This window comes from Sycon ciliatum, chromosome 1 (assembly GCF_964019385.1).
Source record: "Sycon ciliatum chromosome 1, ocSycCili1.1, whole genome shotgun sequence".
In the NCBI taxonomy this organism is placed as follows: domain Eukaryota; kingdom Metazoa; phylum Porifera; class Calcarea; order Leucosolenida; family Sycettidae; genus Sycon; species Sycon ciliatum.
In genome coordinates, this window is record NC_088643.1 from 87,551,975 (window position 1) to 87,578,832 (window position 26,858).

A 26,858-nucleotide genomic window follows, 5' to 3' on the forward strand; every position below is an offset into this window, starting at 1 on the left:
AAGCTTGGAGAGCTTTGGAGAGCCTCCTAAAAGTCGGAGAGGATATAAAAACAGCTCTCGAACTTTTCCGAGAGGATTTAAGAACGCACCCTAAATTTCTGCGAAATTTGCCGCGGCCGCGGAATCGCGCTTTTCCAAGGGGACAGGTTCGGCCCTTATTCCCAATCAAGCACGGTTAACGGTCACGTGCTCATGCGTACACTAGTCACCTGGGCACCGTTGTAGCCCTTTGAAGTTCCGCCCAACCTCGCCCACCCGCTTCTCTCCAGAAACCAAGAGTACATAAACCAGAGTGTGCAACTCGGGATGGTTCCTGTGGGAGCGTAATTCGTGCACTACGTCATTTCCGACAGCATGGTAAGCCACAGGTACGGTGAAAAGTTGCGTAACCAGTCGCGGTGGTGCAGGTCACTGAGTTTGTCCTGATTTCGGTTTTTTGATACGGATAGCCTGGTGACTTTACTTATCGGTGGATGTACGCAGCGTACACAGTCACACAAAACACCGAAATACTGAAACTGGACGTCTAAAATCAAGCAAACTTGGCTGATTTCTGGGCTATGAAACATGAAAATTTGAGCTGTACGCAAGTCGCGGCTTGGCTGACCTCATCAGGGTGACGTAGTGCACGAACTGCGCTGTTTCAGGTCTGATATGCACAGTTGCACACTCTGGTTTATGTACTCTTGCAGAAACTGATCTACGATTATGTAGAAATACCCGGGCACAATCGCGCCGGGCTTTTTTCCGTTTCTTTTTGTTGCTTCGCAGTCACTGTAGGATTCCTCCCGGATCAATTTTGGGGTATTCTTTGCCTTATCACGGCTGTTTTTTTGTGCGATTTCCGCCCACTTAACAATATGGCCGCCGAAAGTCTCGATTGGGCTTCAATGGCTAGAAAATTTGAAATTTCAAATCGTCAGAACACGAGTAGGCCATGGTTTCCCCTGGATTTTGGAGACTAGTTATCCCGGATAGCCCAGGGAACACGCGGATCATAACCGTCTTGTTTCAAGCTTTCCGCTCGTACCTCACATGCCTGCATTTCCTTCAAGAAACATTTGTTCTGCGTCGTGCAACTTTGGCTTCGTTCTGGAGTACTCCTGATGTCGTCGCTGACAAACTCGGCTCCGAGAAGCCGTTCCCGATTTTCTCCCAGGCTAGATCGATTTTTTCCCAGGTAGAGGACTATGCTCTGGTTGTCTTCCCCAAGTGTCATTACGAACCGTGCATGAACTTCTAGAAACTCGGGACGAGTCTGGAGCCCGTTTTCTCTTGATTTGGAAGACAAATGGCATGGCCCTTTATTTGCTGTTGGGTCTAGAAGGCTGTGTCCTGCTGGAAATTGCTTAGTTGGCAATTGTGATATCTATCCTTTTGCGCAATGAACGAGTACGAAATGTCTAACTTGAATGTTGTACCCGCACGCACGCCAAGCAGAGGCTGCCAATCACTGGCGAGGTCAATCTCCAGACTGTCAGGAGTAGTTTGAGCAAGTTTGAAGAGGAAAGACAGCTTACTGGGCAGGCCAGGACGCCTTTCCACCCTCTTTCTCTCTCAAATTGCCTAAAAGTCGAGAATCTCGCTCGAGCGCTTTCAAAACTTTTCTCTTGGTTTCGCTTCCCAAATCGTTGAACCACGCGAGGCGTGACATGAGTTTCTTCCAAAAACGCAAACTCATCGCGTATTTGCACAATTCGTACAATGTTACATAAATCGCACTGAACGACGCCATATTGTTAAAGGGGAAGTTAAGGCAAAAACTAAAATTTCACCAGTTGTAGTCTTCGGGGTGCTGAGTCGAATGGTCGTGGTCCGAGAAAGCTGAGACGCTCCCTTCCTACTTGAATCCCAAACGAACTCGCGGACTTCCACCAAAACTGGGTGACTGCGCCCTACTAGATGGGGATTTGTATGCAAAATGTCACTAAAAGCGCCATTTCGTTCTTATAAAAGCACGGATGACCGCGATTGGCCCATATGTTGTAGTCTTTTGGACGCTGAGTCGATTGGTTTTGGTCCGAAAAGGCTGCGATGCAGCGTTCCTCCTTTATTCCCAATCGAACATGGTTGAACAAGCGGTCACGTGCTCCTGGGTGCCAAAATCACCTGGTCACCACGCCAGCAGGCGACAACTTTCACACCAAGGTTCAACTCGAGTGACAGGACTGCACCCAAAGAAGGTCAAACAGGCTAGTAAGTTGTACCCTGCAGGCACGGTGACCAGGTGACTGGTGTACGCAGGAGCACGTGACCGCTTGTTCAACCATGTTCGATTGGGAATAAAGGAGGAACGCTGCATCGCAGCCTTTTCGGACCAAAACCAATCGACTCAGCGTCCAAAAGACTACAACATATGGGCCAATCGCGGTCATCCGTGCTTTTATTAGAACTAAATGGCGCTTTTAGTGACATTTTCCATACAAATCCCCATCTAGTAGGGCGCAGTCACCCAGTTTCGGTGGAAGTGCGCGAGTTCGATTGGGATTCAAGTACAGTAGAGTCGCGCGCCCAAGAACGTTGTTTCCAAGGGGTTAGCCTGGGACGTTCTTATTTCGTCAGCAATCTGGCTGCGTTCTTATAGCACGTTCTTAGAAACAATCCGTCCTGCATTATGTATCCCATAAGCTGCCAGAAATCCAACACCGCCGTTCTTAGCTTTAGGCTGTGGCGTTCTTAGAATTTCAGGCTGGACGTTCTTCAGCGCACGACTCTACTGTAGGAAGGGAGCGTCTCAGCTTTCTCGGACCAAGACCATTCGACTCAGCACCCCGAAGACTACAACTGGTGAAATTTTGATTTTTGCCTTAACTTCCCCTTTAAGTGGCTGCACTGGAACAGCCGTGAATTAATTATATCGACGGTGGACGAGTCATATCTTTTGTACTCTTTTGATGAAAGCATCTCCGAAAACTTTGGAAATATATCTGCACATTCTGAGGTTCCCGCGATTTCTACCCAGGGGTTTTCCGTCATAAGGCACACATCGCCCGAGCTTTCGAGCGTCGTGTCCTCTCCTTTGTCTATACAACTAACTGGTGTGAACTAACCCGTAGTGACGGACTTGGCCATTGACCAATATGCCCAGCACAATACCAGTGACATCATGACACGTTGGCAAGTCCAAATAGGTACGCCAAACAAGAAAATTGTGCACAGTACGATATCCAAGCAAGTCAGTTCGAGACACCGAGCAGCAGGATAGAATGAGTACCATTGATCTGCCTTCACATGGCGAAGAACACGATCTGCTTCGGTGTGCTGCCACCTGACACCACACTCGAAAAGCACCACAAGAGGATGCGGAGCACACGGCCGTGCCGGTCAAGTTTAGAATACTACTGCACCGAGGGGTAGCAAGCACAGGATCAACATTGCTTTCTAGTGATGGCAAATCAACGGTACTCAAAAGTAGCATCAGCACTAAAATAGTATCAGCAGTTAGCAAGTAGACTGTTCTGTGGTACTTTAGTGGTAGCAGGAACAGCAGCAGTGGTGGAGGGTTAACGTTTAGTCGGCGATCTTGGCAAGAAGGTCAGCGTCACGGAAGAGAGTGAATTCCTACGTCAAAATGAAAAAGAAGGAAAACACACAGATACATGCAAGAAAAAGAATCAGCTGGTGATCTAATTTCTTTCTAACTTTCTTATCAATCCTGATGATGGCTTTTGTTGTTTTTTCTTGAATTGCAGTTCAAAGACATATTTCGAGGAGTTTTGATGGAAGTACTACTACTGACAATAGTCGACCCCCACCTACACAAAGCATTTTTTATACTCTGGGGAGTACACCGCCAAGAATTGAACAACCCAACGCATGAAGTTGAACACAAGACACATACACTAGGGCTGGGATTTTAACAGAGCAATCTCCACGATATCAGATCACATTTCTTCTTCTATGCTGGATATTTTTGGTACACGAGCCCAGTGCACGGTGATGCGTACCACCACCATGCAGTGAAACATGCCATTTGAATTGGGCATCAGCACGCCACTGTGTGATACACGACCAACAGACATACCCACATTTTGTCTCTACCTGTCCCCACCCTCCCACACACATCCTTCATCAGACTGAAACATCAGCAGAGAAAAACAAAACATACCTCCTCTTCAAGCGTGACTTTAGTGCCACCATATTCGGGCAAGTACACGTGGTCACCGGCATTCACACTCATTGGTGCACGGGAGCCATCCTGCAAAGACACATTCATACGGAAACATGTGCGAACACACACGTACACAACCACAATTCAATATCTAAGTGGAGCAACATTTCTAGAATAAAAATGTATCTCCGCACAGTCAGCTTTCGCTCTTATTAATGACACGGCACGTATTGAGCAGGCAGCCCCGTCTACAATGGCAAAAACTTACATCCCTCAAGGCACCGGGGCCTACAGCGCGGACAACACCCTCATGGACCTTTCCTTGTGCTTTCTCTGGGATCAGGATTCCACCCTTGGTGGTCTGAACAACACACGAAAAAAAGAACATTTATCCAGACTTTTATCAGTCGCGCGTTCGAGAAAAGAAACTTCGCAATTGAAAATGTATGTACAGTAAAACAAGTCCTTTGACCAATTCCTTTGCCTTGTGTACAGAAATACCCAAGGGAGTAACAGCCTACTAGTAAGCTACAGCTGTCCCACATGCAAACAATGCCAATAGGATGATGTAAATGTCGCAGTAGTGTACTTCGAAGTAACTATGCATGAATGCATGCAAAGCAGTTTGATACCCCCTTGAACACAATTAAAATAACACATGTCGATCATAGCTGGTCACTAGTGCACTGCGAGCAACCCAGGGAGAGAAATAGTACATTTATGGAATAATATTCGAATAGTAAATTCCAGGATTAAACTGTACCATGCATTCACCGCAAATAAGCCAATGAATAGAATGCAACGTGAAATAACACTAGGTGTGATCTAAAATCAATTTTTCCATTTCACGGGCATAGAATGCACTCTGTGACTATGTGTTCATTGTGGCACGTGCAACACCCACCGACTCAGCATTCAAACGCTGCACGAGGACTCGGTCGAAAAGAGGAGCAAATCTCTTTAGGGCAGACTGCAACAGCACAGACAAAACGAAAATGGCTTTAGCCTCTCAAGTTCGTTCTCGTACACCGTGCATTGAGGACAGCTCACCATGGTGGTGGAAATGGAGGAGGAATGCAAAAAAACCTCTACTTGCAACAAGCCAAACTCAACTACAACCTCGGATCGTTCCGCAGAAAATTATGTCAGAGGAAAATCAAGAATATTCTTGTGTTCTTGCGCAACGACAAGTAACCATGGCACATAATCATTGTCATGCGAAGGACTAAAGGGACCGTCACTTAATTTTTGCCGACTACCCGCCAAAAAAATCTTTTCATTTCACGTGTCAGACACGTCCGCGAGCGCGTACGATCGACTCGCGCGCGCCCGCGCTACCTTTCACGTCAGGCTATCTGTTCACGCCACATGGCTGGATAGCGCGTACATGCAAACATGATTGAAGACTTGCAAAATCAATTTTTTTCCAAGTCCATGCGCTAGCACTAATCAGTGCATGCAGTGCCTAATGCCCAGGCAGCTGACTTTATTTTCGGAGAAACACTACAATGCCATTGAGTCATTGTAGTAAAAAGTAACAATGAATAGTGATATCATCTAGGAAGGATCGCTACCCTAACGCGAAGGAAAGGCCTTGCGCGGCTGCTCTACGAAGTGTTGAAGAAAGACTCATCAAAGTTTAATAGTTGGTGGACGAACAACTCGCTGGCGCCGGAAAACTTGGCCCCCAACGATGGTATTTGGTGAATCATCAAGCATAATGTCTTGTAGCAGTGTTCACCGAGGAAGGAGAACGCTCTAGTCGCTGCTGTTGTCCGTTTCATCCACGTTGGGCGTTAGCTGCACCGCGCCTATTGTGTTTTAGTATTCCATGGACACACATTAGCATTCAGAGCGATTGTGGAGCCACAATTTACTTCACACAGCGTTGTATTGTCCACGAGCGCAAACTTCATTATCAGCAGTAACTGTTACTCTTCATCCTACATGTAGACTTGGAGTATACACGGCCTTGTCACGACAGCGACAGCTCTACAGAGTGTTCAAGTGAGAAACATTAATAATTTCTATTGTTGGTGGACGAATAAATGGCTGGTTCCGAAAAAACGCGGCCTGCAGGCGATGGTGTTTGGTGGATCATCAAACAGGGTGACCAGCAGTGTTCACCGAGGAAGGAGAATGCACTCGCCACCACTCCGATTCATCCAAGTGGGCGTTAGCTGCGCCGCGCCTATTGTGTTTTAGTATTCCATGGACGCACACTAGCGTTCTCAGCGATTGTGGAGCCACAACATATCTTCATGCGGCGTTGCACTGTCCAAGAGCAGAAACGTCAGCAGTGACCCATCATCATACATGTAGATTTGGAGTATACACACCATGCGCCGATGGGCCTTGGCACAACAGCGGCAGCTCTATGGAGTGTTAAAGTGAGAAACATTTGTTTCGACTTTTGGTGGATAACCACTCAACTTCTCAGGGAGATTAGCCGGCATGTTGCCTTTCCACGGATGTGGCACCCTCATGACAAGGCCATGCTAAGGGCAAACTGACTGCTTTATTTTAGCTTTACATTACCGCAGTCAGTCCAGCACAATACGCCAATCGTATTTCACTATTACTCGCGTGTCATAATTGGGGATATGGGCTGCTCCGCCCTATATCCCTGATATGCCAACTAGATGAAAAGTGTGTTCTGAGCCTGTATCGCGTATAATAGGCTCATCGTAAAACAAATAATAAAAGTCTTAAAATCAGGGTTCACGTGACACTCGGGTTCCAGCCAAGTTTTCCGCATCCGCAGGAACGCTACCCCCCCCCCCCCCTTGAATCATAGCATAGTGAACTGTGCAATGAACAGATTATGGAACTCCCTGCAGATTTACCACGGTCATTTCTGGTGACTGGTCTTGGGGCACCGTGGAAGCTGTGACTGGTTGCAAAGTTTTGTTTTGTGACTGATCATGGGGCATTTGTGACTACTTCGAAGCACAGCTCTGATTGATCACAGAGACTTACTGTTGTGAAAATTTATATCGATTGAGAAGTCAAGCAGCCACGGGGCGCTGGCCTTGCAGCTGTGAGTATGCATACGGTACATATTCACATGACTCTATTGTATGCTGGACACTGCTGGTCCATTGTTGCAGTGTGTATGTGAACTGCAGAACCTATTCCGTGATGAAACACCTACTCTTAAAAGACTGAATGTTTGAGCTAATAGTCTTTTACTTCACTCTCATGCTGCTCATATAATTATACCATACGCCAGAAGACCCTATGTTCTCACCAATAGCCACTGCTAGCTGTTTTGTCATCTTGCTGTGCCAAATGATGCTGTATAGACGCGCCAAGCAGAAATGGACTGCTTATGAGCGTGAACAGGCTGGATGGGGTGACTGATGGACTGTCGGAGTTGGCGAACCACAGAAATCGTGTCGCATCTCTGTATGCTGGGTTGGCACTGATTTGTAAAATGGCCTTCTCAGTATCGCAGGTCATGACGATTGGTGGCAGGCAAAATCGTAGAACAATGATGAATTGCCTCATGGCTAGGTCGTTGTTAGTAAGATGGCCTGAATCCTAGATGTCAACACAGTCTAGGTCCCACAGATCTGGGATGGTGCAGGAGTCGGAAGTTGCATCAGTTAGAGAAACGATAGCTGGCATGGCTGCTCATCGGCGTAGCTGAGTGCTTGGAGTGACGTGGTCGGCCAGTCACCACAAAACTGACTGTGGTAGGCAGAAACTGTAGTCCTGGCGGAAGTCCTCTGGTGCTCCCCGTCAAGACTCCCAGAGGAAATCTGCACCGATCAAGACGACTGACTATCTTACGGTCAATGGCGATACTGGTTGATGCTGCACTAGCTGCTGTTGCGCTAGATGCTGGTACCTCGTCAGCTAGAGCATCTCCCCGCTCTGTGAACACAGCTCAGACGCCATGCTTCATGATTGTGTGCCCATGGAATACAAGGACACAATAGGCTTGGTGCAGCTAACGAAATGGATGAACGGTCGACGGCCTTAGTGTTCTCCTTCCTCGATCAACACTGACAGTCACCACATACCATGCTTGATGTTTCAAGCACCATCGGCGCAGGCCACGTTTTTCGGCACCGACGATTTGTTCGTCCACCAAAAGTCGAAACAAATGTTTCTCACTTGAACACTCCGTAGAGCTGCCGCTGTTGTGCCGAGGCCCATTGGCGCATGGTGTGTATACTCCAAATCTACATGTATGATGATGGGTCACTGCTGACGTTTCTGCTCTTGGACAGTGCAACGCCGCATGAAGATATGTTGTGGCTCCACAATCGCTGAGAACGCTAGTGTGCGTCCATGGAATACTAAAACACAATAGGCGCGGCGCAGCTAACGCCCACTTGGATGAATCGGAGTGGTGGCGAGTGCATTCTCCTTCCTCGGTGAACACTGCTGGTCACCCTGTTTGATGATCCACCAAACACCATCGGTGCAGGCCGCGTTTTTTCGGAACCAGCCATTTATTCGTCCACCAACAATAGAAATTAATGTTTCTCACTTGAACACTCTGCATGATCTGTAGAGCTGTCGCTGTCGTGACAAGGCGTGTATACTCCAAGTCTACATGTAGGATGAAGAGTAACAGGTACTGCTGATAATTAAGTTTGCGCTCGTGGACAATACAACGCTGTGTGAAGTAAATTGTGGCTCCACAATCGCTCTGAATGCTAATGTGCGTCCATGGAATACTAAAACACAATAGGCGCGGTGCAGCTAACGCCCAACGTGGATGAAACGGACAACAGCAGCGACTAGTCTAGAGCGTTCTCCTTCCTCGGTGAACACTGCTACAAGACATTATGCTTGATGATTCACCAAACACCATCGTTGGGGGCCAAGTTTTCCGGCGCCAGCGAGTTGTTCGTCCACCAACTAAATTTGATGAGTCTTTCTTCAACACTTCGTAGAGCAGCCGCGCAAGGCCTTTCCTTCGCGTTAGGGTAGCGATCCTTCCTAGATGATATCGCTATTCATTGTTACTTTTTACTACAATGAGTAGTGTTTCTCCGAAAATAAAGTCAGCTGCCTGGGCATTGATTAGGCATTACAGTACTGCCTAGGCCTGGACTTGGAAAAAAATTGATTTTGCAAGTCTTCAATCATGTAGAGATGAGAGACTGTTTGAAAATTTCCGTCATGAACTTCGAACGGAGCTGAAGACAATCGTGACAGACAGCATTGCCGAGACCATCGGACAACGTCTGGACAGCCTCGAAGTCGTCGTGAACGAGCAGCGCCAGGACATCAACCGCCTGTCAGCGGAGAACCGGCGCTTGAAAGCCGCTATCGAAAAATGTACTGAAGATGTTGTAATCTCAGAGAATGGCGCCAAGTCCGCCATTGCGGAAGTAAAGCAGACAGTCGCCACCTTCACTGCCAGACATCCTGTCGCCAACCTCACCAGCCCAAATCCAGCTGGAAATGCCATACAGGGCACCTCGGAGGCGACACTGCTTGACCTCGTGGCTGAAGCCACGGATAAAAGCAGCAGAGTGAACAACATCGTGCTACGCGGCCTTTTGGAGAGCCCCTCCGAAGACCTACCTGCCATAATCAGCACCTTGGCTCCGCAAGTTGCCCCCGGGGACATCCTGTCTGCGACGCGCATCGGTCAGTTACACAGTAACAGCACTGGTGCTGTCACGACTTCAGCTCGTCTAGTGCGAGCTGTGCTGGCTCCCACCACCAAAGCACAGCTAATGCGCCACAAAACGCAGGCCAAGCACAAAGGCGAGAACGTCTATATTCAGCACGATTTAACCCGCCAGGAACAGGCAAGACGAAAAGAGCTGGTTCCCAAGTTCCGTGCTCTGAGAAGCAAAGGCGTCAAATGCCACCTTCCACGTGATGCCATTACACTGAACGGTAAACACTTGACATCCCAGGACATTGCCCGCCTCCTGACCACACAGAGCCAATAGGAAACAGCCCGGGCATCCCCAACACCACACAAGAGATCTGCAACTGCTACGGCTACCACTACTGCACCGTCTACCAGCACGATCAGTATTGCTCATTTATCACCAGCATCAACAGCTACAACTCGAAAGCTAAGTATTGCTCATATTAATGTATGTAGTCTTTATAATAAATTGCATGAGATCAAATCACTTCTACATGCTCATAATATTGATGTATTGACCCTCACTGAAACATGGTTGACCGACACTGTTCCTGATAACTGTATAAACATACCGAACTACACCGTGCACAGACAGGACAGGCAGACTGGGAGAGGAGGCGGTGTCTGCATGTATGTTAGAGATGAGTATGATAATCGGAGATTACACCACTCCTCAGACGTGGAAGTTCTTGCTGTGCAGATAAATGTATGCCAACAACCATTGACCATATTCGGCGTTTACCGAGCGCCAGCGGTACCTGTAAGCTTCTGGTCGATCCTCACTGACTTGATCGACGACTCGCTGAGACGTGCACCAGCCTCCACCTGCTCTATTGTTCTAGGAGATTTCAATGTGAATGTACAAGATCCTAATCATACACACTACTCTCATCTACAAACACTCTGTAGTGATTTCGACCTCCGAAATGTTGTCACCTCGCCAACCAGATATCCAAGCGGAACAACGATAGATCTAGTATTAGTACCCAACTCCACTTTCACCACACCACCTGCAGTACTCAGCGGGACTGATATTGTCTTCAGTAGTTCGACTGTAATTGCGTGTGATATTTCAGACCATAATCTGGTTCATGTTCATTTCACCGTCCATTCTGATGCTCAGCCACACCAGACGAGTAGACAAATACAGATACGTAAGCCACCAGTTCGGTCTCTGAATATCATAGATTTCCAAGAAACAGCCACTGAGAAAATGTTCAACCTGTCCCACCACGCTAGTGCCTCATCGCCAGAGTCTCTAAACACACGCATTGTACATTGGCAGACTGCAGTTCAGGGTGCACTAGACGAGCATTGCCCTGTTAAACGTGTGAATATCAAGAAAGCATACGCTCCAGCCCCATGGATGGATGATGAACTCCGCCTTCTATTGTTTAAGCGCAAACGGGCGCACCGTGCAATGCTCAGACACCCAGACCAGTCAGATCTCGTACAACAGTTTAGAGCACTTCGCAGGCAATGCAAATACCTAACTAGAAAGAAACGGTCGACATACTTCCAAGAACAACTTGTCTGCCACAGAGGCCACCCAAGAGAACAGTGGGGTATTATAAACAATCTACTTGGCAGAGCTAAAGCAAATCAGGAACCTGCTGCTAATGTCTCCGACATCACAAAGACATTTGCGAAAGTCGTGAACGATCCCTCGATTTCTGATAGTGCACCTTGCATGCCCCACGGCCCTCTACCTGAATACTCATTAGCTCAGTTTTCATCAGTCAGTGTTCCGGAAGTGCAATACTACATCCAACGCATGAAAAGCCGTAAAGCCACCGGACCAGACAATGTTCCAGTTGCTGCTTACAAGTTAATCAACGATGAGATCGCTCCCTCACTATCCAAGTTGTTATCTGAATCTCTGACGTCTGGTGAATTCCCAGCTCCGTACAAGTCAGCCCATGTTCGCCCCATCCACAAGCGCGGTGATAGGTCGGTCTCCTCCAACTACAGACCAATATCACTGCTCCCCCATATGTCAAAGTTACTTGAGCACATAGTGCATGATCAACTCATACGCTACATCCAGAATGCACCACCCGCACTGCAACATCTCCCTGCAGAGCAATTCGCCTACCGCAGAGGCCACTCCTGCGAAGACTTGCTGACTTGTGTTACCAACGATTGGATGCTTGCCTTGGACAAGGGTGACTACGTAGTGGCTGCCTTCCTTGATATGTCAAAGGCCTTTGACACTGTCAACCACAACATGTTACTTCAAGAACTACTTGAGATTGGTATTGGCGGAGTCGCTCTGCAATGGTTTCACAGCTACCTTACAAACAGACAACAGTGCGTGGTCACTAAGACTCAACAAGGGCAACCATACACAAGCAACAGAGGCGTTCCACAAGGCTCTGTTTTAGGGCCGTTTCTATTTAACTTGTCCGTGAGGAAACTCCCCGCTGTGCCCAAACACTGCAAAGCCCGTCAATACGCAGATGATGTGTCTTTATACAGGGCGGGGAAGAATGTCCAGAACTTATGCAAAGACCTCACAGAGGACATCATCAAAGTAAAGGAATTCTTGGCAACGAGAGGTCTTATGTTGAACTCCTCGAAAACCCAGCTTGTTGTGTTCAGGCCAAAGTCGAAACCTCTTGACCCCGATGTCAACGTTCAGATTGAAGATGTCACCATCACCCCTAGTGCACACGTGAAATACCTCGGTATAGTTCTTGACGAACATCTCTCCTTTGGAGTTCACATTGCACAATTAGAACGTAAAATAGGCTGTAAGTTAGGAATGTTTAGAAAGGTCCGAGACCATTTAACGATCGATGCTAAGAGGGCTTTCTACATCTGTTCCATTCAGTCCATACTTGAGTATGGGTCTAATTCCTTTGCTCACTGCCTTTCTGCCTCCCTCCATGACCGTGTTGTCCGACTTAGTAATAGAGCGCTGCGTATTGTATTTTGCATGCCCCGCCTATCTGATGTCTCCCTTGTTCTTGCCCGCTACCATATCATTCCCTTGTCTGTCAGGTACCAATTCAAGCTGTACGTTCTAACGTACCGTGCGCTTCATGATCTGGCTAGTGTCTTTGTTGCTAACTGTTTCTGTCTCCGCTCTAATTCTACCTGCACTAGTTCTCGCACCCGCTCTCAAGTGTCCTCTTCCCTTGCTCTTCCGACAGCCAAACGTCGCTATGGTTTATTTTCTGTCACTTTCCTTGGCTCTGACCGCTGGAATGCCCTCCCAGCGGAGGTCCGCTCAAGTTCTTCCTTGCATACCTTCCGTAATTCTGTTCTTCATTTTTTAGGGTACCCTGTCAAAAGGCCTTAGGCCTGTGGGGATTGCCCTATCAAAAATTTAATAATAATAATAAGGCCAAACTAAAGAAGGTGTGTGGTTCGACTCACCCGACCGACCGTACAATTTCAGCCCGACCGTAACTTTTTTTCGGCGGGCTGTCGTGTGACTGACGTACGTGGACTGAACACGTCCACGTCTACGTGCTGTGCGGCGTGAGTCTGCGGACGCAGGCGGCTCCTTTTGGACTTGACTTGTAGTTGTACTGCAGTGCAGCGCAGTGAGTGGTACGACTGCTGCCTTGTGCTGGTAGTAGAGTCTACTCGATACGCGTATACAGTGTATTTACATGTACTAAAAAATATATTAAAAAAAAAAATCCGCCCGCCCGCCCGTAAAAAAAATGTCCATGTTAGTCGAACCACACACCTTCTTTAGTTTGGCCTAATAATAATAATCATGCTTCCATGCATGTACGCGCTACCCAGCCATGTGGCGTCACGGGTGTTTGCAGTGCATGAACTCTGGCCAGTCGTCCCCGTACGCAAAATGCGTACGCATTTGGATCTACCGTACATTTCCTCGTGTTTTGGGCGAATCTGAGTGGTACGACGCTGTCGAATAGGGCCTGAATTTGCCCTGAACCAGCCGCTATCGAAGTAAAATTAGGTGTTTTGAAGACCACACGGAAACACTGCGGCCATGTCTTCTTTCCTGCGTCGTTTGTTTGAAAATCGGAGTGTTTTTGAGATCGTAGTTTCGTCTCGTTGTGGAATGGCGGTGCGTACATTCTTCTTAGAATTACCAAAGTCACACCCCCGTTTATTACATTACTAGGAGTTTTGCCGGCAGCTACGATAGTTTTTATCCCTGCTTCCATACATCCTTTCATCGAACAGCCAAACGAAACTTTGTGGCGCGCCTTACTTTTTTGTGGCGCGGGGGTCTCAAGTTTGTCACTTCGAGTTGTACACAACAGCCGCATCATCTCAAAGGACCAAAAAAACCAAGTGAGCAAAGTATTTCAACGTTGCGATTATGCCTGGCCTACTGTGAAGATGGAGACTTCTACTCGGTAGCAGATACTCGTATCAACAAGCTGGGAGGGAGAGCGTGGCGAGTAAAATGTTGGGATGAAAAGAGCCACATTCTCTCTCGGAAAAGGTCGTCGTTCCCACACACGTACACTTGCTCTACCCAGATCTGCAGAAGGCTAGATTTTGCATGCACGTGCGAGATTCGCATCCGCCGCACATAGGCAGAGTCGAAATTTTTGTACTCTCGGATTTGCCGCCATCTTGACGAGTGGCCGCTGCGAAACACCCGGGCCGTGGCGTGAACAGATTGCTTGACGTGAAAGGTAGCGCGAGTCGAGTACGAGTCGTACGCGCTCGCGGTCCGCGGACGTGTCAGTGACACGTGAAACGAAAAGATTTTTTTGGCGGGTAGTCGGCAAAAATTAATTAAGGTGGCGATCTACCTTCGCGGATAGTCCACCGTAAAATACAAACATCTCAGCCAATTCTCTTTGGAATTAGGTCAAATTTTCTGGAGACATTCATTATGTACCAAAGGACAAGGAGCAGCACAAATAGAGGACAGACTCTGCTCATGTCCATTGTTATTGCCGAATCGCGATAATTGGCCGCACCCGCACCTCTTAACCGCAAAATTGAAATATGCATCCATCAAGTAGAAAATAACCAATTGCTACAGCGTTCCTAACATATATTTCTAGGTATTGAATATCAAGAAACAGTTGCAAAGTCCTTTAGATCACCATGTCACAACAAAGCGTTTTGACGCGCGCATCCGCAAAAAAAGTCATGATCGGGTCCACAACCAATGTGAGAACAAGCAATGATAAATGGCTAAACGAAGACATTCACGAACTAGCTGATGCATCACAGAGCTCAGAAATGTATAGGTTTAGGGGTATAGCACCCACCACTTTGCCGCAATCGTGGTAGAAAAATGCGGGATAGGCTAAAAAGTTACCAAAAACACACAAAAAAGGTCTATCCAATTCCAGCCTACCTGCCTACAAATCTTCACATCAGAAGCCATCTGGCTCGTAGGTGACCTCATTTTGGTCTCCTTGATGATTAGTGATGCTCTTCTTCAGTCTTCTTTACTTCTTCCTTGACTTCTTTGTCACTTCCCACAAGTTCCCAGCTTTTCCTGGTTGTATCACAATGGTGTTACTTAGTGCGGTGCCGAGCAGAAACGCGATGCTATCTGGTTTCAGTGTTCAGCTAGAGTCTTCATTTCTTCTCTAAGGGCTTGTTCAATCAGGATCATTGCAGACAAAATCAAGTCGGAAACCCAGCCTTCACTGGTGGCCTCTCTCCATGGGTATGGCAATAAAGGTGCTGATGAATGAGGCATATCCAGGGTGCAGCCATGCCGTTTCCGTCACACATCACGGCGATCGCATGCGGTTGCAGCACTGCCACTTTGGTAAATTGCCTCAGGTCCAGCGTAGCAGATCACATGTCTGCTTCTGAACTCATCTGGGAGAACATGACCACAGATTGAATAGGATCGCGTTCCGCCATAGGTCTTAGTATATATGGGCAGTAGAATATTGAAAACTATGCAACGCGTCACTGGCGGTGATGAATTCGGCGCATACTAAATACAGGCCTGTGGACTTCCAATTTGAAATTGAATTTCTCAGAAGTGAATGGACTTCTCTTCTCACCACACACAATGAAATCCCAAGGCAAATATCTGGGTTTGCCTGCTCGCTTAGTAGATCTACGATGGGATGTGGACTGGTACAGCTGACAGCATACTGATTTGACCAGAAACAGCAGAAATCACTCCGAATATTTCACAGACTAACTCCAGTAGGCTATATTTTGCACTCACTGCCTGACGCCGAAAGAGAGAGAGAAAAACTAATCACCACAATAGCTAGAACTGTTGTTGACATCGTCATCATCAGAGTAGTCAGAGTTGGAGATGAAGTTGAAATACGTCTTCGCTTGGCAATTTTTTTGCCAATAAATTTGAACAGCGTCGTCAACGTCAGGGATATTTTCAGCGGATAGATGGATATCGAGAGCTTCTGGCAGTCATATAGGCTGCTTCGGACATCCAAGACGACGGACAGTACTCATTCCACCCGATCTTGGTGACAGGCGACGACGTGAGACGTCTCCAATAGACTTTCCAAACACAATTGTTTGAATTCTTCACAAATTATCGAATTATTGATTTGCGCATGCGCACTGTGTCCATGATGACGTAATATGTGCGTATTGGTATGGCATGAGTCAGCAGTGGTATTTCTGACGAGCACAGAAAATTTGAACAAAATCCACAAGGATTTACCGTGAAAAGACCGATTTCTACGTTTTCCCCCAAAAAGTTGCAATTGTGCGAGTCAAAGATATGTTACATTCGGTCTTTGCAAGCTCATAGCAGCCATATGGATAAAGCAATCTCACTCAAATTTTCAGAAATGATGTCTGGGATCTATACGAGCAATTTGACACCGCATTGGACGAAATTAGAGCAAGTTGAAAATTTCACAAAATTTTGACCCCTGAAGGTAGATCGCCACCTTTTAAGTGACGGTCCCTGGGCTTTAGTCCTTCGCCATTGTCATTGAGGTTTTTGGTATGCGCGATCAGCGCGCGGGCACGTGCGCTTACTAGGCCTAGCCCAAATTTGCCGGCAATGCTTCCAGCAAAATATCGGAATTTCCCACGAAAAGAAATTGCCGGCAAATTCCGAGAAAATTATCGAATTTACAGAGGATCCTGGTGTGTTTTGGCAATTTTATTCAAATTTCTTTGGTTTCATGGGCCAATGTCGTGCTGAAATAGCTCGTGCAGGTTGTCAGGGGTACATAAATTTGAAATCATGCTACAAAATCTGTAATACTGACACCATTATAAGTTTTGCTTTCCTCATCAGAGTCACCATCCACTTTTACCAAAGTAGACGGTTCATTCGAAGCCATTTTTGCCACAAAGCAGGAGCAAAATGGAGCAAAATATCGGAAACAAAAGGCAATGCCAAGCAAAATATGGAAAGTGCTCGGGCAAAATTTGCCGGCAAAATATCGAAGCGCCTCGAGCAAATTTGGGCTAGGCCTAGCGCTTACGTATGCATCCACGTGCAAGGCGCACGTGACAAGACAATCGTAATACTATTATTTTCAGCACAAAAAAGACGTGAATACTACTAGTACTAGTCTTTTGTATTATACAACTTACAAGTCTATAGTTCTCGCTCAGCGCTCGTAGTGCAGTGGCCGTGGGTTGCCTTCTGATCTGGAGCTAGCCATGGGGAAAAAGAAAAAGTCAGAGGAGAAGCGAGGGAGGGCTCAAGAAAAAGCCGCTCAAAAAGCTGACAAGAAGCAAAAATCGAAGAAAGGAGAAGGAGAGGTATGTTTTGAACTGATAATGGATAAAAAATTATTATTAATCTTGATTCTGAGGGAAATTATCGTGTCAACGTACTCTAAAAAAGACCGATAACCAGGGCTCAAAGCACGGTTATCTGGTTATCGGTAAAATAGTACAGCAGTTTACAACAAAGCTTCTCACCCAGCTGACTTGAAAGGAAACAGTGCCTGTGTAACAGATTCTCGTCTGTATGTACACTGTATCTCGAAGCACAAGTTGCACGTAAGACTCAAGTTCAAGTACAAATGCCACCCCATTTAGTGCAGCTTGGCTCGCAGACTCAAAATCAGCACCTTTTATATGCACTTCAAGAAATACCGGGGGTTGGAATACCATAGGGCTCAGTGCGACATAATTCATACAATCTTGACGTGTTTTCTTGGCCCTGGGCGAAATGAAGCTGTTTTGTGAGATGGTGTGTGCTGTCATGATGGCCCTAAATCAGCCTGCTTTTGTTTCCATGTGGTGCTTTTTGCGGCTAGGAGGTGAAATGAGTCATATTGCATCACTGATTTACACTGAAAGTCTTTTTGCACAACTGATGTGTCCTGTGCCTCTAGTCGAAGTTCATGTGTCCGCCTTACCTCCAAACCATGACTACATCGAGGCCCAGGTGGACTGTTGCAGTGACCATATGCTAATCTTGGCCTCCCTGGCTTTCATCTTCTGTTTTCGATCTGCTTTCACTCATCTAATCGATGCATGAGGTTGTGATGGAGCTAGTGGTGTCGTTACCAGCAAACACTAGACACCCTTGGCAAAAAACGTTATGTTGTAACGGTATTACCGTAAGGGGAAAAATATCGTGATTTGGGTTTGACCTTTAGCAAGATGCACGGTATTTTTAGAACACTGTTGCTACGAGAATAGCTTTTATTCCCGTAGCTATGCAGAAGACGTTTACTTCAGTAACGTCTGGCGCTAGCCAGGGTCCACACAGCTTTAATTTGGTGTTTGTTTGTGTGTTTGTGTCACGCCTGGCGCTATCCCGTATCTGTCCCGTACCGTACCGTACCATCAAACACAGCTGGCCACATACAGCTGGCCGCAATATTCAAATAGGGCTTTCAAACGCAACGTGAAGCAACTTGGAAGAATGAGTATGAATGCGAAGTGTATGGGGGAATGCATGTAGGGCGATGGTGCGGGTTCGAATCCCAGGTAATGCCTGAAGAAAATAGGAGAATTGAAAAAATTATAACATCCCTTTTCTTTTTTTGCCGTCATCAAGGCGGTAGACGGTGTCGTATTACCCTCGACCGTACCTGTCCCGCACCTGTCCCGTACCTATCCCGTACCGTACCGTACAACCAAAGACGGCTGGCCACAATGCATATTCAAATAGGGCTTTCAAATACAAGATCATAACGTGAAGCAACTTGGAAGAATTAGTATGTATGCGAAGTGTATCGGGGGATGCATGCAGGGCGATAGTGCGGGTTCGAATCCCAGGTTTATGTCTAAAAACAAAAAGTAGAAACTTATAAGAATTTATAACATCCCTATGCTTTGTTTGTCTAGGTCATCAAGGCAAAAAAGCATAGCGTAGGGCCCTGAGCTTCCAAGCTCTCTCGTTTCGCGCGGTACAACCATTTATGTCACCATATACGCGATACAAGGTGAAATGCGTACGGACTATGCAATATTTGGCCAAAACACGTACCGTTGGTCAAGACGATAAATCAGCCCCCATAACGTTTTTACGCTGCGGCTTCAACGCTATTTGGGTGATCAAGGTACGAGTACCGTAAAAAATAGCGTTACCATTGTTTGCTAAGGGTGTCTACTGAAACAGCTACACCGCTGGTTTACAAAGCTGAGACTGAGGATTACTAGTCAAAACGGGTTTATTCAAACAATACGACATGGAAAGAAGGAAGAACACCAAAGATACAAGGGATGAAACTCGACGATGAAATCAAAATGAAAATTTGAAAAAGTCTAATCCGAAGAAACTCGCTGAGGATTACTGATTTACTAGTCTGGTGTGACCTGCTATGAAGTACAGCTCAGCTGATGTGCATGTTACTATCTCAGGAGCAGCCAAACATGATTTACGCCAAGCACATGTCATAAGGTTCCTGATTGAGAGTGGACGAAATATGACAGATTCTGCTTTCAAAGCCTACTTACATACTGCGACTAAAATAGTCATTCTCACCTGGACAGTATGCAGTTGTATCCTCTCGCGAACTGCACTGTAGGAATCTAAGGATGGGTGAATGCAAGCACTTGAGATAAAGTAGACACCAGCACTTGAGAGAAAGTCGACATGTGCGTAGCAAGAGCAACGGAATGCTATGGTAACTAAACAGTTCACGACTATGCTCATGGAATTATATTCCCGCATTTTGTTTGTCTCTCCCTCAATCTCTTTCACTTTTCAGGAGGACTTCGATGCAATACTCAAGGAAATCCGCGAGCTTGATGCGAAACGAACAGCAGTGACGGAGACGAAATGCCCTCCGCCTTCACCAAGGTAAGATCATGGCAATGAACCATGTGGCATGAAGCAATTATGTGATGTGGCAATATTTGCAGTTTTATTCGATCATTCTTTGTACTGTAGCATGTGAGATTGTACTTGACTGTTTTCTTGTTCTCAGATGCTTTGGATCACTCGTGGCCCATCCTGAAAAGCAGGAACTGTTGCTTTTCGGAGGGGAGTTCTTTGATGGCCGCCAGGTGCGTTTGTTGTTTGAAGATACTGTATGTGATGGTCACGAGTGTATAGTCACCGTTAGACACCAATCAGTGGGCAGGGACGTTCCAATTGTTTGTTCAATTTTTTGTAAATTTGCTGTACCCAGACCACTGTGCCTTCTGTGGGGAGGGGATTAATGAATTGGTCCATGGATACGTAGCTTATCTATTCTTTTATTTTGGTTTCTTGTCTATGTTGGATTTTTGGGAAATGTAGCCATTTCCAATAAGATGTTGTGTCCATTTGCATTTGCAGACAAGCTGCTACAATGACCTGTTCATCTACAACATCCGTCACGACGAATGGATCAAATGGGACGTTCCCAATCCACCGCCGCCTCGCTCTAGTCACCAGGTATCATGTTTGGTCTTACATGTAAATTCGTAAAGCTCAATGGAGAGTTTCAAGCATTTCTAGGAATATTGCATCTCCATCTTGATTTGAATCCTCGAAAGTACTGTATTATTATTTTTCGCTATCAATAGGACCAGCTGATAACTTGCCACATGCCACAGCGGTTTTATCGGATTTGGCATGAACAAAGCAAGAAGGTGCATGTAGTGATAAACTACAAACAAACAACGATGGTGTAGAGAATTTGATAAACAATAATATTGTACAAGTATGAACAATGAAAATACTTTGGAAACAATTTTCGTACAGCTCTCGTCAGAAAGCTCTGTTCTACCAATGAACAAATTGCAACTAAGGGGCTATTATAGGGAACTAAGGAGTAGAAATAACACTTACTTGTGTTGGCAGTGCTTGAAACAAGTTGTAGCAGATGTGTAGCTGCTGTCATAACAACAAGTCCTGAATACATTTGAATGCGTTGTGTTCTTTGTCCATTGTTGTTCTAACATTCTGCTGATTATGCTTCGAAGTAATTAAAACTTTGTGTTGAGTAAATGCCGCTAAACGGCACTAAGTTTATGAAAGGATAGCAGTGGATACTCGACCATGCACCATTCACAAACACTAAAGTGCAACTTGAACCATCCCTTTCAATGCAATAACGCTATAATTATGTTGTGTCTGAACGCATAGGTCACTGTGCACTGTAGAAGGCATGTTTGGGGATTATAATTTTTTCTGGTGATGTTGATATCACTCTTTTCTCTGGTTTTATCTTGTGCCTCTAGGCTGCCTGCGTGCCGCAAGGTGGTGGTCAAATGTGGCTGTTTGGTGGTGAATTTACTTCAGCGAATAACGAATCGTTTCATCACTTCCGGGATTTGTGGATGTTGGACCTGGCTCATGCCAAGTGGGAAAATGTCAAGTGAGAGCTGCTCAGTAGCCAACATGCAACCAGCTATGTATTTTCACATGGATGATATCCCTCTCTGTATAGCATATCCATTACCCTCCCCCTGAGCTTGTGCTCTAGCTTATGCCTTCATAGTTTGATAAAGGTTATGATGCTTCACCCTTCTATTAGGCCAAATTCACACACACACACACACACAAGTAGGTTTGTGTGTTCTGTGCATACGTTTTTTAAATTTGTTGCTTTTTGTTTTTGTGTATAGGGCACCAGGTGGTCCATCATCGCGCAGTGGACATCGAATGGTTGTGGCCAACAAACACCTCATAGTGTTCGGAGGCTTCCATGAGAAACCTCGGTAAGGCGATATGCTCGAAATATCTTTCACTCAATCTGCGGGCAGAACCATTTCATCCTTCATGGAATCATCAGTGCAACACAGAGAAATAAGGCCGAACCTGGTACTGTAGCGATGAGAATAATTTGTCAACGCCAGAAATTAAACCAGGCCCTTGCAGGAGCGCTAGAACTAACCTAGGCAGTGAGTTACGCATGGCACGTATGCCAAAGGTGTTACTCGACACGCGTGTGCTACATCTACCAGTACAAGAGTGGTTGAGTCCATTATGACTCCTTTTCAGAATTACGTCGTGATGCGTGACGTAATGCATTCGACTGTGCACAAAACTGCTTTGCGCACATACATGTATGCAGTCTTGAATACTAGTACTGAAGTACATGCATTGAGCTGGTTACATCATGAAACATGACTCTGAAAACAAGCTGTGACAGCTACCCATCAGCAGCTGCTCGCTCTGGGAAGTTACATACATGTACTCTTACTCTGTACAGTGTATGTGTGTCTTCAAGTGATTCATTCTTCTATCTGTGTGTGTGTGTTTGTGTGTGTATGTGTATGTTTGTGTATGTGTGTGTTTTTGTCTGTGTGTGTGTTTTCAGTGATTTCCTATACTTCAACGATGTGTATGCATTCTCGTTGCAATCGCAAGTGTGGCATCGTATCAATGCTGCCGGTGGACCATCACCACGCTCGGCTGCATGCCTGAGCACAACACCGCGCGGTGCTTTGCTGGTGATCGGCGGCTATAGCCGGCAGAAGGTCAAGCGTGATGGTGCGCAGAAGCCTGTCATCCTGGCGGATGCCTGGTCCCTCGTGCCGCTCGACACTCCATCAGCAAGTTCCGAAGCTGCTAAAGCTGCTTCCTCCAGTAAAAAGCCAGCAACGAAGAAAGCCGAAGCTGGTCTCCGGTGGAAGTGGGCGAAGGTACGTATTGTACTGTACTTCCAAGAGTAGCACTGTGGAGAGTTGATTGTGCTTGCAATAAGGCATCACTGGACAACTTGCTGCTGTTTGGGCAAACTGCACCTGATGTGGCGTAATTATTGGTTTAGCCATGGAGCTGCAGTAACAGCAGTGCTCTATTGACTGAGGTTTGCTTGTAGAATGCTGTTCAAGACCTAATGTACTACACGTCGTAATACCTTGTGTAGCTCCATGTTAAGTTACTTGTACCTTCTTGTGCTTTCATACTTACTGTGAAATCCAGATCAACCCAAGTGGCCAGGGGCCTGGAGCAAGAAGTGGTGCTACTACTATTCAGCTGACAGAGAAACGTGCTTTGCTCTTTGGAGGTTCAGAGGATGTGGACAAGGATGAGGAAGGCCTTCAGTCACAGTTTCTTGCCGACATGTACCAACTGGCAACGGATGGAAAGCCGCCTCGCTGGTTTGAGGTGGGTGTTCTGCTTATTGGCAATACATGTGTCTGTATCAGTGCAGTGGTATTCTCCATGTCTGACATGTGATGGAGTTTGCATGGGGGGGGGGGGGGGTGCTGGTGCTAGTGACTGTGCCTCCACACATCAAGAGTACATACCAATAACCAAGAGTGCTCAACTCCCGTGTGCAGCGCTGTGCAGACTTTTGATTTGGCATTAAAAAAATATGGTTAATGATGCAATGCTCCTTGTATGCACATGTCATGCTATGTTTCTAAAAATGTGCCAACACGTCACACATGTCTGCTCACACAAGTTTGTACAGGATTGGACCACGGAATGTCCACCCCGGTCCACGGAGACATCTGAATGTATGCATCATGAAAACGACCCCATGTTGAAATTCTGTGCAGACAGCACTGATAGTGGGAGCTGCACACTCTTCAGGGCTAGGTACTTATGTATACACACTGGAAAGTACAATTGATCCCCCTCCCCACGCTGCTCCTTTGGACGAACCTTTCTCGTGTGATATCATTAGCTCAATCTAAATCCGGATCTGTACTCAGTTCACCAAACCCTCTATCTTTATGACGGGGTAAAGGTGTGCTGCTGGGCCCGCTTTAGAAACCGACCTGCTGTTCTTTTTCTTGAATTCCTGTTTATCCATGTCCTCAGGTGAACGTGGACGAGCTAAGCCGACAAGCCGGTGGTCCTAAGGTCAAGCGTCGCCGCAAGAAGAAGCCTGCCTCACAGGAGAGCAAAGCTGCATCAGCTTCTGCTGCAGATGCTGCTCAGGATGAAGCAGATAATAGTGATGATGATGAGAGCGAGTACGAAACAGACACTGATGATGAGGACGAGGAAGATGCCGATGCGAATGATGGCCAAGATCAGAGTAATCCCTCACCTGACCCATCAAGTTCAGCTGTAGCTTCTGAGCAAGCAACCTCTGGCGATGGAGTGAGCACGGATGGCAATGTTGTGACAGTTTGCCCAGACTCAGTTTTCACAGTGGTGATGAAGAAAGCAGATCCAGCACGGCAGTCCGCGGCAGCGGCATCAGCGGAAAGCAAAGACAAACAGGCCGCAGGTGATGGTTCGGAAGCGGCTGCGGACATCTGTGCTGGGCCCATTCCTCGCATCAGTGCCTCGCTAGCTACCAAGGGTGGCACTGTGTTTGTGTATGGTGGAATGTATGAGCAGGGCGACAGGTCAGTGACTTTTGGATAGTGATGACCGTTCACATTGGTAGCAATGTACACTCTTGGATCCATTTGGATAATGAACATCTACTGATTTTCTCTCGGAGCCGAGCGTCTACTTTTCTAAACGTTGAGATATACTTGTAGTTATCAGTACTCTCATAACTATGCTTGTGTCACCAGGTGACGCATTATGTCGCCTGTTGAAACAAACATAGTACTAGTAACGTTATGTACTTCAGCCGAAGTTCATATGAACATTCCTCCATGTGCAGGATCGGCTCAAGTATTATACATGTACCCAGCAAATAGGTAAACTCAAAGGTTTGCCTCTAATTAGCAGCACACTAATCCTTTCCTGTTTGTGTATGTGTGTGTGTGTGTGTGTGTGTGTGTGTGTGTGTGTGTGTGTGTGTGTGTGTGTGTGTGTGTGTGTGTGTGTGTGTGTGTGTGTGTGTGTGTGTGCATGTGTGTGTGCGCGCATGACTTGGTATATCTCCCTGGCCTGTTGGTTTCGTGCAGACAAGTGTATCTGGATGATATGTATTCGTTAGACATCCTGCGCCGTGGGGGTGGCTCAGGTGGATGGAAGTGCTTAGTTGCTCTGAAGTCTGAGTCCCTTCCATGGTTGGAGGTGGACGAAGAGGAAGAAGAGGATGAAGATGATGAGGAGGAGGAGGAAGAAGCCGATGAAGATGAGGAAAATAGTGATGATGGAGAAGATGCCACTGCAGCCTCGAAGGTATGTGTCTTTCAAGTTTTAGTAGATACCTTGATGTCAACACCTGATGGGGTACATTTTATAACAGAACAACAAGTGGAGATGCTAGCACTGGTTTTTGATGGTTGACTACAATGAACTTCAAAAATCAAATTGAAAGTATCCTGATTGACCACACTGTTGGCACCACTATGCTATAATGTTTACTGGTACTGTTTTTGCCAAACTCTTGAAGTGCTCTGCACCAGCTTGTCGGGTGTGCTGCGGATTTTGCGTGCTTTGAAATTGTAGCCGAGTGTGCTGTTTTGAAATCTGTTTGGCCTTTTCCTACGTAGGCCGGAGATGGTGAACAATCGGATGAGGAAGAAGAAGAAGATGGAAGTGATGAAGAGGGCGAAATTCAAGTGAATGAAGGCGAGGGCATGGGTGAATTCTACATTCGAACCAAAGAACAATGGCTAGTCAAGGCGGACATGTCGTTCAAAGCTGATCACGATGGAGACGATATCGACGAGGAGGCACGTGAAAAAGCAGTGAAAGCCCTGGCGTTTCAAATGGCCAAGGCTGCTCACAAAGCAGCATCCTCATAGATGAACCATGGTCTGGGTCTGTTGATCTGGAGTCCTCCGGCAAAACGTAATGTATACACGTGATATAGTACTGTACATATTTATCCATGCTTGTACATACAGGTAACATATGTGCTACTGAGCAAGTGGCACCTCTCTACAACCTAGATGCCTCACACATTCATGTTGCATTCTAGCTGATTCACGTAGGGTTGTAGTCATTGTACATAGATGATAGATGTGTGTGTGTGTGTGTGTGTGCGTGTGTGTGTGTGTGTGTGTGTGTGTGTGTGTGTGTGTGTGTGTGTGTGTGTGTGTGTGTGTGTGTGTGTGTGTGTGTGTGTGTGTGTGGTATGTGTGTGTGGTGTGTGCGTGTGTGTGTGTGTGCGTGTGTGTGTGCGTGTGTGTGTGTGTGTCTCTCTCTCTCTCTCTCTCTCTCTCTCTCTCTCGTGTGGCTTTGTACCTGTACTTGTGTAATTTGAGCCTTGGCTCACACATTCACATTGACTTCAAGCTTATAGAATGATCATACCAATGTGAAACCTTGTTTTCGTTCCTCAAACTTATGAAAATTATATTTTTACCGTCATAATCTTGTCTAGGATAAAACTTGAGCATGAGCCCATGCGATAGCATATAATCAAGTAAATTAGATACTCGTTTGAGTCATTTCACCCGACACGGACAACACATACATAGGAAATGACTAAACCAACATACTTCGAATAACACATCCAATGCCTGTGTTGCGTTTGTTACCCTGCCTGAAGTGAATGCTGGCGTGTTGACTATTACACTAGGCTGATTGAGCTGAATAGCCGTAGATTTTAGTGTTTGACAGTGCGATGCAGGAGCCTTGTCGAAAGTCCAAAGGTTATGACTCATGGTGCCACAGTGATGCCAAGAGTACAACCCCCCCCCCTCTCACACGCACACCTTGAACCTTGAACGCCCATTGCCGTAGCAATGATAGCGATGGCTTCCTCACGCTGAGGCTCTAAACCCGAAATCTGCAGTATGGCGCATGCCGCTTGAGGTCACCAGGACGGCGGAACACTCTGTCACACCACACCACACACACACACACACGCGCACGCACAGAGTGTGCAACTCTGCCATCATATCAGTGCTGTCTCGACAGAACTTCATAATTGTTATGATGCACGTATTTTCAATGTGTCCTAGACTGGCAGTGGACCCATTGCAATGGGACAGAGACTTTGTTGC

At 46.5% G+C, this 26,858-nt stretch overlaps 2 protein-coding genes across 2 annotated transcripts; one reads left to right on the top strand and one right to left on the bottom strand.

The window, feature by feature from the left end:
• Positions 1 to 3,395: 3,395 nt before the first annotated feature.
• LOC135806170 (10 kDa heat shock protein, mitochondrial-like) lies at positions 3,396 to 5,265 on the bottom strand. The gene is made up of 5 exons (XM_065320323.1): positions 5,162 to 5,265; positions 5,016 to 5,081; positions 4,380 to 4,472; positions 4,109 to 4,198; positions 3,396 to 3,561 (listed from the first exon to the last, which is right to left on the bottom strand). Exons 1-5 carry the CDS (start codon positions 5,162 to 5,164, stop codon positions 3,511 to 3,513), a joined length of 303 nt encoding a protein of 100 aa, XP_065176395.1. The 5' UTR covers positions 5,165 to 5,265; the 3' UTR covers positions 3,396 to 3,510.
• An 11,951-nt stretch (positions 5,266 to 17,216) lies between these two features.
• On the top strand, positions 17,217 to 26,389 carry LOC135806171 (kelch domain-containing protein 4-like). Its single transcript, XM_065320325.1, has 11 exons — positions 17,217 to 17,408; positions 19,817 to 19,908; positions 20,036 to 20,114; positions 20,389 to 20,487; positions 21,276 to 21,412; positions 21,663 to 21,755; positions 22,358 to 22,682; positions 22,966 to 23,151; positions 23,815 to 24,350; positions 24,864 to 25,083; positions 25,398 to 26,389. Exons 1-11 carry the CDS (start codon positions 17,307 to 17,309, stop codon positions 25,650 to 25,652), a joined length of 2,124 nt encoding a protein of 707 aa, XP_065176397.1. The 5' UTR covers positions 17,217 to 17,306; the 3' UTR covers positions 25,653 to 26,389.
• The last annotated feature ends 469 nt before the right edge of the window (positions 26,390 to 26,858 follow it).

What these genes read in the sequence shown, in the direction of transcription:
- LOC135806170 (XM_065320323.1), bottom strand. An exon ending in AGCGTTTGAATGCTGAGTCG is followed by an intron (nt 4,473 to 5,015) that starts GTGGGTGTTGCA and finishes TGTGTTGTTCAG; the next exon opens with ACCACCAAGGGTGGAATCCT. An exon ending in GCCCCGGTGCCTTGAGGGAT is followed by an intron (nt 4,199 to 4,379) that starts GTAAGTTTTTGC and finishes GTGTCTTTGCAG; the next exon opens with GATGGCTCCCGTGCACCAAT.
- LOC135806171 (XM_065320325.1), top strand. Translation starts at nt 17,307, where the DNA reads ATGGGGAAAAAGAAAAAGTCAGAGGAGAAGCGAGGGAGGGCTCAAGAA. An exon ending in GCCAAGTGGGAAAATGTCAA is followed by an intron (nt 21,413 to 21,662) that starts GTGAGAGCTGCT and finishes TTTTGTGTATAG; the next exon opens with GGCACCAGGTGGTCCATCAT. An exon ending in GGCTTCCATGAGAAACCTCG is followed by an intron (nt 21,756 to 22,357) that starts GTAAGGCGATAT and finishes GTGTGTTTTCAG; the next exon opens with TGATTTCCTATACTTCAACG.